A 12,472-nucleotide genomic window follows, 5' to 3' on the forward strand; every position below is an offset into this window, starting at 1 on the left:
AAAAAAAAAAAAAAAAAAACCTTATTTTAATTAGCTGGGTGTGGTGGGGTGTGCCTACAGTACCAGCTACTTGGGAAGCTGAGGTAGAAATATCCTTTGAGCTCAAGAGTTTGAGATGACAAAGAGCTATGATAGTACCATTGCACTCTAGTCTGGGCAACAGAGCAAGACAGTGTCTCAGACATTAAAAAGGAGGGATGAGGTGGGGTGCAGGGAGGGAATAGAACTCGAAAAGGTTTGTTTTTAGTCTGAAATTTAAACAATCAATAATGAAAAACTATGCCACTCAACAAGTGATTTTTAAATAAATAATAGGAAAAATTACTAAACAGATCACTGATTTTGTTAAAAGATACTAACACATATCTGCCTACTGGGACAAAGTGTAAAAATGACAAGATGAGGAAAAGATCCACAGGAGATACAGGCTGGTATATGCATTCAAACACTAGCTATGTGGCTGGTATTATTAGCAACATCCATTAAACCAGGCTGAGTTTAAAGGAGTGAAGAGTTCTTTTGAGAATTCAACACACTGAATATAAAATGTTTAGTATGGCTGCTCATCACTGCTGATGGCTGGTGGCAGCAGTGAAGTAGTATTAATAACAGAAGCTATATTAGGTGTAGGCCAGTACATATTTGGTAAAGAAATGTTAAGTCTCTTAAACCAAAATGTCTTTAAGGCCTCTGTATGGACACTGTTAGAAACCAAATAGCACACCTCTATTTTCTCAAGGAAAATAGAGACTGAGCTGAGGCAAAGCTGTACTAACTGAGACAAACGTTCATCAGGAATGGCAAGTATGATACATGCACTATACGTGACAGAAGTCCGATGCAAACGTACACAAAGAAACTGCTTAAACAAGGTGAATGTTTCCAAAGTGAAGTTATGTTAAACAGACTAGGCAGGCAACAGAAGTCATTAAAACAATAACTCACACTAATAGTTATTTCCTTCTTCACAGGGAAAACATGAATTAAGAGGTAGTATTACATTAAATTGCTGATACTTTAGAAAGAGGAAAGGTATCATGCATGAAAGTAGTATTTCTGGCTCTATTTCCATATACCAAGGAACCACAGTGTTTTAATTTTATTTTATGTTTTATTTTGAGACAGGGTCTTACTCTGTTGCCCAGGCTGGAGTGCAGTGGCATGATCTCAGCTCACTGCAGCCTGCCTCCCGGGTTCAAGTGATTCTCCCACCTCGGCCTCCCAAGTAGCTGGGACTACAGGCACGCACCACCATGCCTGGCTAATTTTTGTGTTTTTTGATAGAGATAGGGTGTCACTATGTTGGCCAGGCTGGTCTTGAACTCCTGACCTCAAGTGATCTGCCCACCTTGGCCTCCCAAAGTGCTGGGGTTACAGATGTGAGCCACCATGCTCAGCCCACCTATTTTTATAAATAAAGTTTTATTAGAAGATAGCTATATATCCACTCATTTATATTTTGTCTATGGTTGCTTTCACACTTCAACAGCAGAGTTGAATAGTCACTACAGATACCATCTGGCCCACAAAACCTAAAATATTTACTATCTGGCTCTTTATGAAAAAAAATGCAGCCGGTTCAGTTTATTTAGTCCGCAGTATGGGATGACATAGTTCACATGTTTTTAAACCAAGAAATTAAAAGATATATATATTCCTGGATTTGATAATGGACTGGTTCAAGATATCCTGAGTATATCATGTGACAGGATATACACACCGAATCTGCAAGCTTTGGAGTCAAAAAGGCTGGATTCTAAATCTGTTCATATCTGAGATAACCTAGGCTAAGCAAGATATTTAAGTCCTGAGACACGGGATAATACCTATGCCCTCTAGTGTTGTATGTACAGGACCCAAAACCATTAACACCAGCAGGTAACTGCCAGGTCAGTGAACATTAGTTCCTTCCTCCTAGCCACATATCAAACTGGGAGTCTGACAACCCTCTCCAGATTTTACATTAACCCCTAATCTTTGAAGCCAGGCATTCTGTCACTAGGAAACACGGTTGTATAATGTACCCCATTCTCTTGTCTACCTATCATGGGCCTACTAATCAAGAATGACACAGTAACTTTTCTAAAGTGATGTTCATATATATTCTGAGAAAATGAGTTTTACAACTAAAGTTCTTATTGTATAAAAATTCAGGATACGCACACAAATACCAATATGTATATATAAACATAGTTTTGACTTGAAACTCACCTCTTTCAAACTCAAAGCTATCATTCTTAGTTCTAGAATAATAAGTCTATCACGCTACCCACTTAAGACGTCTCTTAAATCCTATAAATCACTTACTAGTCTGTCTATCCAAATGAAAGCACCTGTTTGTTTCCAGTCAGTTCTCACTTCTGAGTCCATGAAGCCACTTTTAATCTTGCTGGTTAAAAACAGAATCTTGATAAAGTGGCCACACATGCTGATTTGCCCAGGACAGTCCTGATTTAGGCCACCATCACCAAATAATTATTCACAGCACCCCATCCACTCGCAAGTGTCCTGGTTTGCATGATACACTATGTGGTGACTCTACACCTAGGACTCAACTTTCCCCATCTAGCAAACAAATCAGTACTTCAAGCTTACTAAATAACTGCAGGAGAGGAGTATGCACCCATGTTTGAGATAAGAAAACATCTCCCATGTCCTGAAAGATTTAGACATTTGCCACAAAAAAAAAGGTAATATAATTTTCTTTTCATTCTTATAGCCTGCTGCTTAGGATCCTCTTTTTCCCTCCCCATTTTCTAGAATCTAGATGGTAATATTTTAAAATCCCATGCATAGAACAACCTAAATATTTAACAGGGAAACATATATCTCCTCATTCACATACTATATAGTTTGAGAGTTTATATTTACAAATATTTTAACATATGGCAAAATTTTAAAAATAAAATGCTTTATGTGAAAAAGCAAGATATTATATGTACATATAGCAGAGGAAAAAATTTGAAAAGAAGTAAGGCAAAATATTAATTGTGGTGGTTAATTTCAGGTGGTGATACTAGGTGATTAAATTCTGTCTCTGTGTTTCCTAGCTTCACTGAGATGAATCTGTGTTTATACTGTTTACACTGAAATACTCTCACAGGTAGCCAAAGAATAAAATGTTCATACTAAAGCTAACTGAATATACAGGGAAATGTACCCAAACTATAATAAAGCCAAAACTGCTATACTATCTATAGGTACAGCCTGAATAACATGAGGTATTTACGGAAGGCACAGAACACCCAGGACACTTCTAGTATAAAGGGACTGTCCTTTGCTTATGCAAAGTTCTTGTAATGTCATCGGTGGCAAGAGAGTTCTAGAGTTCAAGGTGGTGTTAGAGTAATGGTTCTTACCCAGGTTTAAGCTTGAAGAGGATCCATGTGAAGAGAGGGAAGGAGGTGGTGTCTGTGAATGTCCTGGTCCCTGACTAGGGAGAGGCATGCCCACGGGTCCAGGAGAGGAGGAAAAGCTAAGGCCGTTATAAAAACTGTGTCCAATGGGGGTCAAGCTGCTCGATGTCCTCTTATAAAGGTCACTGCTGCCAGTCAGGGAGTCACGGCGGGAGCCACTGCCAGTGTTGGAGTTTGCAACTAAAATGGAATTAAAACAATGCAGATAAGAACAGGCCTGTTCTTCGAAGAACAAGCCCAGTGACCTGTTCCTAACACTTTGATCCAGACTCCTTACCACCGCAAATTTGTCAGCAGAGACAGCCTAACTGATAATGTAGCAGTTCTGGGGCAGATAAAGTAATAAAGAGGACATGGCTCAGGTTAACATGACCATCACACGTATGCCAAATTTACCTTCCTATGGTGTCATATATTATAGGATAAGGGAGGGTTAAAAAGCTCTGACGGCCATATGAGCTATGGAAAAGGTGAAAGGAAATGGACTAGAAGAATGCCTTTCATCAACTGAAAAGGTTCAAGTAGAAAAATGGGATACAGAAAAAAGATTTGTCAATGGGGTACTGCCCCACTACACAAGACTTATATATGAAAGCCTGTTTTCTCAGTGGGTTCAATCGAGAGTTAATGCTGCCCTCAATTCCAATTAAGATACTTTCTTTCATACATGACCTTCTAGTTAGGGATCTTTTTTTTTTTGTTTTTTGTTTTCTACAATCTCTGCAATTATCCCATTATTCACCATACTACACTCCTGCTTTATTCATCAAAACATTAAAACCCAGCTTGGTCTAATATCCTTCCTCATAATTTTCTACATGTCTACCTTAAATGCTACTCAAAACACAGAAGAAAAGTTGTAACTCTTTCAGGTCTGCAGGCCAAGCACTCGGCTCAATCTCAATTGTGAAGTATTCAGCTCTGCTATCTTTAGTAAGTCCTCCTCCCTCAGTTTTTGATATCCATTTCTATAGTTCTCTCCATATTTTTCCCAATTACAGCAAAATCTTCCCTAGATTTCAAACCCCTGAAAGAAACTGATTAAGTAAGTAGCCACATGAGCATGGATTGAAATAGGTACCATCTGGATAACTTGATTTCAATAGTCTAGCATTCTCACAGATTATGTGGGATGGCCAGGTTCCCACAGGGCTTGGTCCAGATCTGCCTGTGGTTCCATGCACTGCCAGTATTCCAGAAGAATTGTAAAAATAATTAAAATTCAGTCTTAAGAGCATATCAGTCTAATTTCTACCTGCTGTTCCAAACCCTCCAAGGGCAGATCCCAGGGTGGCGCCGAGAGAACTGCTACTTCCGAATCCCAAGGATGTGTTGGCAGGTTGGGCAGAGCCCTGGGAGAAGAGGGAGCTGCTCTGTGAATTGCTATTCAGAGAGTTGTTGCCGTAGAAAGAACTGGATGCCAGGTTGTTACTGGGCTGCTGCTGGGGCTGGGGCTGAGGTTGCTGTGTTCCTAAGGGGCGAAATGGTCCATTTGTTGTTCCAGCAAGACCACCAGCTGCTCCATTTGCTGAAGCTGCGGCTGCTGCAACAGCTATGAAGAAGAAAGCAAACCGTTTGGCTATGAAAGGGACTGGCCACATTTCCAAACTACATTTTTATCTTTTTTCAAAAAACCTTTTAATGCTCCCTAGCTTTTCAAAACAGACACAAACTATACAAATCTGTCTTTGATCCCTTCATATGAAGCTTCTATTTTCTGTTTCTACTTTCAATTTGAAGTCAAAATACCACTAGAACAAGTTCACAATGCTGGTAGCTTTATAACGTCTATAGATTAAAGGGGATATAAACATCAAATGTGCCCATTAAATACAACTACTTCCTAAAATCTTAAATTCCATAAATACCTATGTTGAGGGTTTCTTCTAGAACCACATAATGCATATATACACATCCTTCAAAATCCTATTTTGACACACTGCTGTGTTCTAAATGTTGCTGTTATTGTTCCTAATTTAAATATATACATGTGTATATGTATATGTGTGTATGTGTATAAATATATATATATGGGCTTAAAGTAAAAAACTATTACTCCTAGCAGGGCATGGTGGCTCACACCTGTAATCTTAACACTTCTGGAGGCCAAGGCGGGCAGATCACAAGGTCACGAGTTCAAGACCAGCCTGACCAACATGGTGAAACCCCATCTCTACCAAAAGTACAAAAGTTGGCCGGGCATGGTGGTGTATGCCTATGATCCCAGCTACTCAGTATGCCCTGGCAGGAGAATCACTTTAACCTGGGAGACGGAGGTTGCAGTGAGCCGAGATCGTGCCACTGCACTTCAGCCTGGGTAACAGAGACTCTGACTCTAAAAAAAAAAAAAAAGAAAAACCCAACACTATTCCCCCGAACCAAATGTATTATTCTGTCACTTCTCATTACTCTTTCCCACTCTATTCCTCCACTCTTGCCCCTGTGGCAAAAAAAAAACAACCACTCCTCTAAAATTATCTTAAAATAATGATTTGGATTTCTGTGAAATCAGCCTTGAATTTCTGCCAAGAAAGCCATTTTGTGTGAGTAATCCAATTTCTATTTTCTCAGTGGAGCCGGACCTTGCTTCTAACCAACTGGCACATGCTGCCTTTCAACCCCCAACAAAAAGGAGAATCCACCAGGGTCACTTATTGCTTCTGATCTCTTTTTGAAACATTACAGGGTAGAACTGATATACTGAGAATTGCCAAAAGTGTATTTCAACATACTTTAAGAATATCACTATCAGTCGCCACTTTTAGATCTCTGGCAGGAGTCCACTCAGATGTACGCTCACCTGCTTGTGCAGCTGAGGAACTAATGATGACTGGGGCAGGAGCTACAAGTCGAACGGGAGCTCCAAGACCATTTCTCGCGCCCGCATTCACTACAAGGGCACCAGTTTGGTCATAGTAAGCAGCAGGAGCCAACACCGGATAACCTAGGAATATCAAGCCAACATAGAAATGTAATATTAAACAAACAAGTATCTCCTGGGTACCAACATATTTTCAATAATCACAAGCTTAGCTTTGGGGCTAGATTGACCTAGATTTATATGCTGGCTTCATCACTTAAATAGTTGAATAAACAAACAGAGGCTACAAATGGTTGTAAAAATCACAGTACTTTCATACTACATAGCAATCTAAAAACAAATATACTGCAAAATAGCAGGAAAAACCTAAGTAGGCTTTAAATAACATGATCTTTCAATATTATGTGAGATAGAATCTCCAAATCCCAGTTTAAGCCATAAGAAAAACTGCAGGTGACTTCCTAAGAACACACAAAGGCTTAGTAACTAAAAAACAAATGAAACAAGTTATAGTTATTCACTGAATTCATAAACGGCTCCGTTAAACTGGCTATGCTCTATGATCAGTAAAAAATACAGTGACATCTCTCAAAGATGTTTCATATGTAGAACATCAAATTACATCCAATCCCAAGTAAAGCACTGAACCAGCTGATAATGAACTAAAAACGATATATATTCAAGATACATCTATATAAACATGTATCTCAGAGGTATGCAGTTAAAAAGGACCCCTAATATTAGTTTAACAGAAACCCTAAAAATGTAAGGGATGACCCAATCAAGGTATACCAGAAATTTCTCCCTAATCATGCTGTTCAAAAATATCATCATAAAGCCTTATAAACTAACTTGGCCACGCCACCTATCCTTAATTATGAGACGGAAAACAGATAACCCACCAAGGAAAAACACATATTCCAAGCTGCATGGACACTGAGATATCTCCAATGTGGCTTAAGACTGGCTCAGAGCAATGCTCTCATCAATGAACTATAGTCTAAGTGAGGGCAAGAGTGTATCATCCTTGCCAGTACCCAAACCATGACAAACCTAAGCAAGGTGAAAGCACTGCTCATTTCCCTCTGTATCACCTTAAACATGCAGCCTTCCCCCCACCCCCCGCCGCCAAAGAATTAGGAATAACATTCAATCTTTCTCCCCCTGCCCCACCCATGCCACAAAGAATTAGGAATAACAATGCAGCCGCACCTGGCATGCCTGCAGCCAGACCTTGTCCAAATGCAAGGGCAGAATTTACTGCTGCAGCTGCCACAAGGGGATCTGTTTGCTGTCCCTGCTGGTTCTGGTTTGGGGTTAAAGGACGTTGGCTGGCTCCTCCACGGAGAACCTGGGAAAGGAAGACAGAAATAAGTCGCCCACTTTCTTTTCATTGCAGAAGACCTACCACATGCTCAGGTTGGGTCAACTTTTAAAACTTAATTTTAAAACATTTCACTATAATGGTTTTTATATGTCATGGCTGTTAGGGTAAAAATTCAATTAATAACATTTCATAGAATGAAACTTTATTCTACCATTCTTACTTTAAACATATTACCTTTATAAGCAGCAAAAAGCACCATAAAATAGTGATGATTCAGTAATTCAAACATTTTATCTCATCTGCCTCATAAAGTTCTTGTGGCAATTAAGTTAAAAGATGAATTTTAAATATCTGGCATCAGCAAATGGTAGTGTTATCAAATATTTAATGCCTACCACATGGCAAATGGGCAGACAAGATGGAGCAATGAACAAGACCGACAAAGCCCCTGCCCTCATGGAGTTTTTATTCTAATGAGTAAGAAAGACAATAAACCATACTACGCAATGTCAGTGCTCTGACAAAAAAATAGGTGAAGAAAAACAAAAGAGTTCAACAGGCCAGGTGCGGTGGCTCATACCTGCAATCCCAGCACTTTGGGAGGCTGAGGCAGGTAGATCACCTGAGGTCAGGAGTTCAAGACCAGCCTGGCCAACATGGTGAAACCCCGTCTCTACTAAAAATACAAAAATTAGCTGGGCATGGTGACAGGCGCCTATAATCCCAGCTATTGGAGAGACTGAGACAGGAGAATCGCTTGAACCTGAGGGGCGGAGGTTGCAGTTAGTTGAGATCCAGCCAATTCACTCCAGCCTGGGGGAAAGAGTTAAGCTCCCTCTCCAAAAAATAAAAAAGAGGACTATTAACCAAGTGTGGGGGTGGAGGTTCCAGATAGGATGAACAGGGGTATTCACCCACATATTTAAAGTTAACTGAGTCTCACATGCACACAAAAGATGGAATGAGAATATTTCATCTTTAACACTAATATATTTATCAAGGCCCACATGGCCGCAAATGAGTTCACCAGATTCTATTTGGTAGGGCCTCACCTGACTGTTTCTATTTCCCTTCACAAATTCCACAAACATGCTCATCTAAATGGTCGTGAGCATTAGTCAAGTTCAGTGCAGATGCCAGTTAAGCCACTGTAATAAAGGATCTACTTTTTTGGGGAGCAGGGAAAAGACAGGGCCACGCTCTGCTGCTCACGCTGGTGTGTAGCGGCGCAGTCTCAGCTCACTGTAACCTCTGCCTCCCAGGCTCAAGAGATGTTCCTACCTCTCCTGAATAGCTGGTACTACAGGTGTACACCACCACCCCCCTGGCTAATTTTTCTATTTTTTGTAGAGAGAGGGTCTCACCATGTTGTTCAGGCTAATCTCTAACTCCTGGGCACAAGTAATCCACCTGCCTTGGCCTCCCAAAGTGTTGGGATTATAAAAGTCAGCCACTGAGCCCAGCCAAAGATCTACTTTTTACTAATGAAACACAGCCAATCATTATTATTCGGCATAATGTGAAGAATTATCTCACAAGATCTACATACTCTAGAAAGCAAAAATACAAAACCCACAAACCAAGTTAAAATTACTGAAGTTCCTAACAGTGTGTTTTGCCATACTGTCAAGTGCACCGTTCTTAATCAGATCACTTTCAATTCTACTGTGCTATTTATAGAAGTTAGATATACGGTCAAGAAAATGGGTACAGATTATTCTTGGTACCAGCGGTAAAAAAAAAAAATGTAAAAAGAAAAACCAATTACCAATTAAATATTGTTAAGTGAGTATAAGGTGAGCAACACTGTCCACACTGGCAAGAGGAGATGTGTGGACACTTAATTTGCCCACTCTTTTACTTCTTTATCAGTAATAAGAATTAACCAATAATCTTGCAGATTTGCTGGAAATATCTGAAATGATGTCTTTAAGTCACACTGCCTGATACCTAGGAGACAATCAATAACCAACAGCAAATTCCTATTATCAAGATATTATATAATTTGTTTCTGACCTAAAGAACCTAACCAACTTCGTGAGAGAAAGTGTGTTCCAAACTACATAGATGGAAGAGTTGGGGGGCTGGACAGGTGAGTTTTGCCAAATACTTAGAACGTACGTGTCCAATAACTCACAAGAGATCTCACTCTAGGATAAGTAAATAACATGCACAGAAATATGACAATACTCGTAGTTCAAAACTGCTCAAGATTTTAAAAAGCAATGAAAGCACTGCTTTCATAGGACATAAAGATGTAGGTTTATGTGTGATTAGGTGTTCTGTGAAAGGGCAGGAGTGGTAGAGTAAACAAGGTACCTAAAGAAAGACACAAAGTCTACTGATGAGTCTTGTAACAAGAAAGAAAAAGTGTTAGCTTTTTGTCCACTCTCTAGAAATCTGTCCAGTACCCCAACAACAAATAAAAGTGCTTCAGCTACCTGCCAATATTCATATACTTTCATCAATAGCTGTTAAATCCATGATTTTATGGAAACAAAATATACAATTTCACAAGTAATATTTTAAAGTCTAATAAAATCTACAAAATGACTGACTGAATTTATAAAAACCATCCTAGAACAGTTAGCTTGCCTAGAACGCAACATATACTTTCTGATAAAATAAGAGGGCCCGAAAGGGCCAACAACAAAGTTTAAAAAGAACCTCTCATTTTAATTACTGTGACAAAAGAGTTTACCAAGAAAACCATATTTTCCTCAAATACTTAAAACCAGAAACTGGCACCCCCAAAAAAGGAACTAAAACAATGACTGCTTGTTAAAAACTAATGCTAAAAACTTCTTAGTAGAGTTTGACAGAACCTGTAGGGCATGACAGAAAACTGAAAAGTTAATGATTATCATGTCCATTTTATAACAAAAATATATGCATTCAGAGAAGCCATCCAACTTGCCCTAGTTGTAGCTAGTTAATGGCAGAAGACAAGAGCTCTGCTTTTCTTTAAGATATCACAATATGGTCAGAAAACAAGTTGTCAAGACAAAGGCTTATGTTCAAATCTTAACAACTTTGTATGTGTGTGACCCTGGGCATACAAATTCTATTTCCTCAATTTCCTCTGAATTATGAAATTCTATTCCATAAAATGAGAAGTTGTACATCTATAATAATTAGTAAGAGAAATAGAAATTATATGTACAGCACTTAACTTTGTACAGTAAGCTTTCTATAAGTGGTAGTTATTAGTATTATTCTTGTTCATTGTATCAGAGCTAATTTCAAAACACGGCAATTACCTTAGTCTTTCAAATGCATGATAATTTGACAACCATTTAAACAAAAGATGATCACACAAAGAAATGCACACTTAGCCACAAACAGCAGATCTTAAGAAATTATTTGCTAGGTGCAGTAGCTCACATCTGTAATCCCAGCACTCTGGGAGGCCAAGGTGGGCGGAACACTTGAGGTCAGGAGTTCAAAACCAGCCTGGACAACATGGTGAAACCCCATTACTACTAAAAATACAAAAACAGTAGCATGTGCCTGTAATCCCAGCTACTAGGGAAGCTGAGGCAGGAGAATCACTTGAACCTGAGAGGTAAAGGTTACAATGAGCAAAGATGCACCACTGCACTCTAGCCTGGATGACAGAGAAAGACTACGTTTAAAAAAAAAAAGAGAAAAAGTACGAAAGAAAAAAAGAAATTTATTTAACAGGTCAGGCGCAATAGTTCACGCCTATAATCCCAGCACTTTGGGAGGCCAAGACAGGCAGATCACTGGAGGTCAGGCGTTCGAGACCAGCTGGGCCAACATGGTGAAACCCCATCTCCACTAAAAATACAAAAATTAGCCAAGTGTGGTGGCACACACCTTTAATCCCAGCTACTCAGAAGGCTGAGGCAGGAGAATCACTTGAACTCAGAAGGCGGAGGTTGCAGTAACTGAGCTCACGCCACTGCACTCCAAGCTGGGCAACAGAGCTAGACTCCATCTCAAAAAGCAAACAAAAAAATGAATTTAACAGATCACTCATTCTGTCAGCAAATTATTTACTTATATATATGGTATGAGAACTGCACCTGTTGCCAAGAAAATCATTTAATAGTTTCCAAATAAGAGGGAGAATTTCAAGACCTGTGGAATCTTAAAAAAAAAAAAAAAAAATACACCCACTGAGTAAGACTGATGTCAAGCAAAAAATTCTTGTTTGGATTATGTAATATATATAAGCAGGGTATTTTGCCTCAAATGATAGCTTTTATCTGACAATGCGTATCGAAGCCTAAATGCTGATTTCATTTGCGCCAGAAAAATTCCATTACTAGGAATTTTTTCCAAGGATACGCTTATGTAAAGGACGTTTATCAGTCTCATTCAAAACACCAAAATACTGATATAAATGAAGTATCAAATATAATAGACTAGTCAAAAAAAAGTATCCTTTGATGGATTTAAATGTATCTAGTAAAGACATCATTTAAAAGAACACCAGGCTGGGCACAGTGGCTCACTCCTGTAATCCCCATACTTTGAGAGGCTGAGGTGGGTGGATCACGAGGTCAGGGGACCAAGACTCTCCTGGCCAACATGGTGAAACCCCATCTCTACTAAAAATACAAAAATTAGCTGGGCATGGTGGTGTGCGCCTGTAGTCCCAGCTACTCAGGAGGCTGAGGCAGGAGAACTGTTTGAACCTGGGAGGCAGAGGTTACAGTGATCCGAGATTGCGCCACTGCACTCCAGTCTGGACAGAGTGAGACTCTGTCTCAAAAAACACAAAAACACCCTGCTAAATAACACAGTAAACTATGAAATCAGAATGTAAAACCAGGTGGACAGAATAATGCCAATTTTGTAAAATATTAAGTAATAAGGCTAAAATAACAGATGCCAAACATATTAACACTGGTTTTCTGACATAAGGATTTAGGGTGTGTT

At 39.3% G+C, this 12,472-nt stretch overlaps 1 protein-coding gene and 1 non-coding gene across 11 annotated transcripts in view; both read right to left on the reverse strand.

Moving 5' to 3' along the window:
- Positions 1-1,407: 1,407 nt before the first annotated feature.
- PUM1 (pumilio RNA binding family member 1) overlaps positions 1,408-12,472 on the reverse strand; it is a 106,328-nt gene continuing 95,263 nt past the window's right edge. Inside the window, exons 9-12 of one of the 10 annotated variants that reach the window (XM_017527866.2) lie at positions 7,450-7,588; positions 6,217-6,360; positions 4,672-4,968; positions 1,408-3,596 (exon numbers count right to left, since the gene is read on the reverse strand). In XM_017527866.2, coding sequence (XP_017383355.1) covers positions 3,226-3,596; positions 4,672-4,968; positions 6,217-6,360; positions 7,450-7,588 — 951 coding nt within the window. In that variant the 3' untranslated portion in view covers positions 1,408-3,225. The remainder of the gene's footprint in view (positions 3,597-4,671; positions 4,969-6,216; positions 6,361-7,449; positions 7,589-12,472) is intronic. The other 9 variants (XM_017527867.2, XM_017527868.2, XM_017527861.2 and 6 more) reach the window with 9 other exon arrangements.
- LOC119471140 lies at positions 7,200-7,272 on the reverse strand. The gene has a single exon (XR_005200138.1). It is a non-coding gene; the product is annotated as a small nucleolar RNA SNORD103/SNORD85 (small nucleolar RNA).

The sequence above is a fragment of the Cebus imitator genome, unplaced genomic scaffold, assembly GCF_001604975.1.
Source record: "Cebus imitator isolate Cc_AM_T3 unplaced genomic scaffold, Cebus_imitator-1.0 Scaffold51, whole genome shotgun sequence".
NCBI lineage: Eukaryota > Metazoa > Chordata > Mammalia > Primates > Cebidae > Cebus > Cebus imitator.